Source organism: Delphinapterus leucas, chromosome X (assembly GCF_059928025.1).
Source record: "Delphinapterus leucas isolate spDelLeu-1000000601 "Yukka" chromosome X, BTC_Dleu_Yukka2, whole genome shotgun sequence".
NCBI classification, from domain to species: domain Eukaryota; kingdom Metazoa; phylum Chordata; class Mammalia; order Artiodactyla; family Monodontidae; genus Delphinapterus; species Delphinapterus leucas.
This window is the reverse complement of record NC_143150.1, coordinates 2,459,376-2,465,375: the sequence shown is the minus strand read 5'-3', so window position 1 is coordinate 2,465,375 and position 6,000 is coordinate 2,459,376. Positions and strand designations below refer to the sequence as shown.

Sequence of the window (6,000 nt, the reverse complement as noted above, 5' to 3'; positions counted from 1 at the left end):
TGAACAGCCAGCGCACGACAAGAGCTGGGGGGGTGGGGGGGTCCTTTGAAGGAATGTGGCCTTTTGCTTGACGGGGCAGGGGAGGACTGAAACACGGGCTCGGCTTTCCGGAGGCCAGTGCAGCTTGGAGGCAGAGAGGGTGACAGCACCTGAACTGGGCAATGCGGTGACCAGAGCACGGTGGTGACCAGCCACCCGACTGGAGGGAGGCCTGTGGGGTGCTGGTCGGCACGTGGGGCCCGGCGGGGGCCGAGGGAGAGAGAGCGGGCTGCGGCGCAGGCAGGGTGCCGGGGGTACCGAGGCGTGGAGCGACGGCAAGGCCAGCCACGGGGCTGCGGCGAGGGCAGAAGGCCAGGCCTCGACTCCCTGCCCGGTCCCCTTACCGTGAGTCACCTTGGGCCCAGCTGGCCGCAGTGGCGACAGCACACCAGTTAGGAGCAGCCCAAGGCCCCGGCTGCTGCTTAATGGAGGGCAGGGCCACACCTGGGGACAGGAGCAGGGAGCGGGGGGCGGGGGGAGATGAAGCCGCCCTTGGGTGAGCCCTGGTTGTCGGGGCGGAGGCCCGAGAGCCCACCCAACCATGGGCGGTTGACTGGGTCACCCCCTGGAACCCACCAGTGTCATGTGGGCGGGGCTGGGTGCCTTTCAACTGGTCTCCACAGAGAGGGTGTAGAGGCCAAAAGGATAAAAGGAACAAATTGTCCATCTGGCTTCCCTTTTAGAGAGAAGTGCTGGAGAGGCCCTGGTAGCTCGTTGGGTCGACTTTGCAAGGTCTTGGAATGCAGGGGCATCAGAGCCCCGGGTGAGCGCTGGCCACTCCCCTCAGCCAGGGCTGGGAACTCTGCTCAGGGACAAGTGACTCACATATTTGCTGGGTGCCCCCCATCCTACCGGAACTCACCGCGCCCATTGGTCAAAGGCAAAGCGGAGCGTCCGCGGATGAACCCGGCCCCGCCCTCCCCTCCAGCAACCAACAGGCTAGGGGGCTGGGGAGACAGAGCCCGACCCCGCCAGTTTCACCCAGGGTGCTACCTTCTGGGAATGGAGAGACAGGGGCACGGAGCTCAGGGCGGAGAAAGGAGGGGAAGGAAACCGCTGCGGGGGAATGACGGCCCGCGGCGTCTGCAGAGGGCCGCGGAGCTCGGGTGGCCCGAAAGCTGCTATCACGGCCTCCAGCGCCTCCTGAAACCCTGCAGTCAGAAGCGGGACACCCAGGCGTCCCTGTGGCTCTGCCACTTCACCTGGCCAAGCCTCAGTTTCCCGAGCTGACAGATGGTAGAGGATTCCTGCTGTGCCCACCTGGCTGGGCAGGTGCGTTCACAGAGCACCCCAGAAGGAGCCTGCCCTGCCCCCACCCCTCCTGCAGCCCCCCTCCGTCGTCTCCCGGCTTCTGCCCCTACAGTCCATCATCACCCAGCAGCCCTCTGCTCGGTGGTGACCTCTGCCGCTCGTGGCCTCATGGGATCCGCCTCCTTCCTGGTATCAGAACACTCTTCCCTCCCTGGCCCCCCGGCCCCAACCGAAACTGCGCCCCCACTGCTCTGAAGCTCTTATCTCCATCTCTCCCACCAGCGGGAACTGCTAGGCACCCATATCCCGGCCAGAGAGTGCAGGGACCCATCCAGTCCTGCCCACCCCTCTGTCCCCAGCAGAGGTGGCCAGCACGGGCACACAGTAGATGCTCAGTAAAGATTGGTCAGATGGTGAACAGCAGGGACAGGAGGTGGGGAGATGCGTGGGAGCGGAGAGGACGGTGCATTCGTGTGTCCGCCATCTTGTCCCCACATCTTCTGGCAATGAAGGCTGCTCCATGCAGAAAGTATCTAGAGAGTTAACACTTAGGTGCCCAAACTTTTAAAACCTGGCTCACTTTGGATGGACATTAGCTGAGGTGCCTCTCTGTCTCCCAGACCTCTCTGGCGGGACTGCCTTAAGTACGTGAGATTTTTCTTGACAGCGTGAGGCCAGTGTCCAGAGGAACTGAGGCCTCCACCATGTTCCGAGACCCCCTGAGGCCTGTGGGCATGGGGGAGTGGACCTTGTTTCCCAGGGACCTTGGTCTCATCCCCTGAGGACTGTGGCACGTCCATGCTCCTGGCGTCCGCTGGCCTCACAGAGAGGTAAGGGCTCTCCTGAGAGCAGAGGCCACGAGGCTCTGGGTTACTGTGTTTCCATGGGCGGTTCTAGATCAGAAACCTGGATTGGTGGCCGAGTTCTGCTTCCAAGAGGATCCTTCTGAGCCAGGAGCTTCCCCAAAGGTGAGGGATCGGGCCCAACGGAGCCTCACCGCCAGGAGGCTTCTTTGCTGGTGTGAAGGCCAAGGCCACATGCGCTGAGACTGATTCAGTCCGGGGAGCTTAGTGCACGGCCTTGGGGGATGCTACCACTCATACTCAGGCCACAAGCTGGGAATGAGAGGTGGGGAAAGGCCAGCAGGAGGAGCTAGGGGCCCGAGGAGGGGCGGCCCAGCAGGCCCCCGTGGCCCGCGCCACCAGACCCTGTGAAGGCGGCAGGCAGGGCAGCCAGGTGCCGAGGTTCCTCAGGCAGGTGGGTTGGTGGCGGCGGGGTGTGGGGACAGTGCGAGGGACGACAACTTTCTGACGCTCTGCTGTTAACCTGGAGGGCAGAGGGGCGTGGAGGGGAGTGGGTGGCACTGTGCTGTGGGCCAGGGTGACGGAGAAGTCACCAGTGACCTGTGGCTGCTTTCCACTTTCTCCTCCACCCTCCCCTTCCGCTCTCTGCCTCCCTCCCTCCTTCCCCTTCCCTCTCTCCCTCTCCCCTCCTTTTACCTGCCCCACCGCACCCCCCTTCCTCCCTTGCCCCCCGACCCCAGGTCCCCTCAAGGCAGCAGAAACACCCTGCACGCTAAGCCTTGACCTAGCGCTCAGCTGGCTCTGTCCATGGCTTGGCCTGCTCCCCGGAACCCTGCACAGTGCCAGGCCTGAAACCTTGAGCCGCAGAGGCCGCGCCAGAAGACCACTGCCCCCAGGGATTTATAGCATGCCGGCTGCACCGGGCGAGTCTTAATCAGGCAAGCGTGGGAGCGTGCTGGAGCAGACGAGGAAAGCTCGAGGTTGGGCACAGGCACAGATAACCTAACCGCGCCAGGGCAAGACCAGCCACTGTTCAACCCTGACACGTCACCCCTGCTTCGGTGTGGGTTCCCAGATGCACTAGGGGGCAGTGAGAGCCTCGCATCCCAGGTTGGCTACTGCTGGCGGCGGCAGGTCCCCACCAGGAGCCTCTGACGCCGCCTGCTTCCCCACGCAGCGAGGGTGAGCTGGCAGGTGGGCCTGGGAGGGCAGTTCTGCATTCAGTGAGTCGTGGCTCAGACGGAGTGCAGATTTGCAGAGAACATTCCAGGAGAGTGGACCTTGGTTTTTTCTCAACCGAGCCCCGGGCTTCTTCTCACCTCCTTCTCCCCAGGTGTCTGTGTGCGGCCACTTCCCTCTGCCGCCGCCTCGCCGCACCTCACCCAGGCGCTGGGACCTTGGAGGACACCCTCCCCTCCCGCGCCACAGGCAGGATGGGGGACGTGGCCAACAGTTCCATCGAGTTCCACCCCAAACCCCAGCAGCAGCGGGAGGCCCCCCATGCAGGGGGCTTTGGGTGCACACTGGCTGAGCTGCGCTCCCTCATGGAGCTCCGAGGGGCCGAGGCGCTGCAGAAAGTCCAGGAAACCTACGGGGATGTGGGCGGGCTCTGCAGGAGGCTGAAGACCTCACCCACGGAGGGTAAGTCTGCCAGCAGAGCCCTGGCACGGGCGGCGTGTGCGCCGGGGATGCACGGCCCTGCACCGCCCCTCACTCCTCCCTGCAGACGTTCTCTAGCCCCGGGGGCAGGCCCCGTCAAGGGCTGGGTGGGCTTGCAGCAGCTTCCCAGAGGCACGCCTGACCACGACCATGACCATGGTCGTGCCTGTGCGCTCCCATTTCCCCGTGAGTGGGACATGCTCTGTGTGGGGCAACCCGACCCCCTGCACCTGTGCGTCCGTAATCAGCAGTTCCCGCTTGCATCTCTTCTTTGGATTAACTAGAAATGGAACGACAGAGAAGAGGAAGGGAGAAGCCGGCACCGAATCGCACATGCTGGCGGGATGGGCCCCAAACTGAAACCCCAGCAGCTCTTCCAAGAGACGAGCGGGGCAGCCCCTGACCGAGTGCCCCCGGTTCCCCATGTGCTCGGCCCTCTGTGCAGTTAAGGGGGGCAGGAAGAGGAGGAAAGGCGTAGGGTTCGGTCCTCTAGGGAGGGGCTTGGGGGGGGGCAGGTATACTGCTGAGTGGAGGTGGCACCAGCGCAGGCCATCCTGAAGAGGTCCAAATCTGAGACGGTTGATCTCTGAGATCTGCTGCAGGGAGCCTCTAGGGAGCCTGGGGTGTGTCCTCTAGAAGGTTCTAGGGGTGGAGGCCTGATTGCCACCTTGGTCCCCCCCTCTGCCCTGTGGCCCTTTTCCCCTGCTCCAGAGCAGACGTCTGCCCTGCCCTGCACCAGCCTTCCCCAGTCCTGCCCGCTGGGTGTGCTGGGAGGCCGGGACCCCGGGAGCCAGGCTTGGCCCCAGTTTCCAGAGGCCGGAGCATTTCTGGCCCAGCTGCCGCTTCCCCGGCAGGGCTGCTGGTGCCAGGGCTGCTGCCGGCCAGTGCCGGCCGATTGCATCAGCTCCTGTCTCGGCTATCACACCTCTGTCCACCCAGGGCCCTGGCCGCCACCCTTGTCTCCTGCTCTCTGGCTCCGTCTGTGTGCAGGTGACACCTGGGCTGGAACGGGGAGTGGAGATGCCTCCTGCCCCCGCCCCCCCTGCAGAGGAGGTGGGCCTGAGGCTGGGTGAGGGGGCGCCCGCACGGCCAGCTCAGGAGCTCCGGGGGGCCGCCTGGGTCTCTCCTGCTTTGTGCTCTAAAGGGACCCGGCCTGGTGTGGGTGTGTGATCGGGGCAGATGGCTTGGTTCAGGGCCGGAGGAGCTCTCTCCTGCTCTCCTCCTCGCCCATCCCCTCCCCCCAGCCCCCGGACTTGGGGCCGGGGGTGGGGGGGGGGGAGGCCGGGGTGGAGGGCCATTTAGCCGCAAGGGCTCTGGCCTCTCCCAGATGAAAGGAAGCAGATGGGCTTCAGCTGGTAGCTCTTTCCTCTGCCTGTCAGGCCTTGTTAAATATGTAAAATGTCAAGGCCCCTGGGAACGCACCCGATTCTGCCACAGAGGCTCTGGCGCTCGCCCGGTGCCTGCGGAGGGGCGGGCGTAAAGAAGGGCGGGTGCCCAGGTGGGTGGCCCCAACAGAGGGACCCCAGCCTGGCTTGGTCTGCATCCCGAAGAACGAGCGGTTCGAGGACCACCCTCCCATCTCCGACCCTGGGAGCCCTCAAGGCCCCAGGGTTCTCACCTGGACGTTCCCGCTCCTGCTTCAGACACAGTGACCTGAGCTGGGGGAGGGGCAACTTAGCTGAGCCCAGGCCCCCCGCACACCCCCTGGCAAGGCGGGCAGACTCTGGGGTGCCGGCAGACTGGTGCTTTGGGGAGGGTGAGGAGACCAGGGCGCTGCGCGCTCTACTGGAGGAGGGCACTTGCTGTTCTCCGGGCAGCAAATACATCAGTGGCTCCGCACTGTCAGCTATCCAGGAGGATTCCAGAAGCCAGGGAAGCCAGCTGGGTCTTAGGCCGAGCTGGGGAGACCTGGGCCCCGGCCCTTCCCCCGTTTGGCCTCCACTGGCACTCGTGGAAAGGAGAGGGCAGATTAGCCGAGAGCTGCCCCATGTGGTCCTAATCCAATTCTGATGGCATCTGGCCTCTGCTCTGGGCAGGGTGCCCACCTGAGTCCATGCCAACTGCCGGCCACTGCCCCTGCACCCAGGACCTGGGCCACCTCAGGGGCCCTGCTGGACCAGTGCGTGCTCAGAGCCAGAGGGGCTGCAGCTGCCTTCGGTCACCCCAGCAAGCACTTCGGCAACAGCAGCTCTCCGGACCCCTGAACCCACAGGAAGGCCAAGGCCTCTGGCTGGTCTAGAGCAAGGCA

The 6,000-nt window shown here is 64.8% G+C and overlaps 1 protein-coding gene across 4 annotated transcripts in view; it reads left to right on the top strand.

The window, feature by feature from the left end:
• Positions 1-3,400: 3,400 nt before the first annotated feature.
• The window catches only part of ATP2B3 (ATPase plasma membrane Ca2+ transporting 3), a 41,262-nt gene continuing 38,662 nt past the window's right edge, over positions 3,401-6,000 (top strand). For all 4 annotated transcript variants that reach the window (XM_030760990.2, XM_089903993.1, XM_089903992.1 and 1 more), the window contains exon 1: positions 3,401-3,734. In XM_030760990.2, coding sequence (XP_030616850.1) covers positions 3,527-3,734 — 208 coding nt within the window. In that variant the 5' untranslated portion in view covers positions 3,401-3,526. The remainder of the gene's footprint in view (positions 3,735-6,000) is intronic.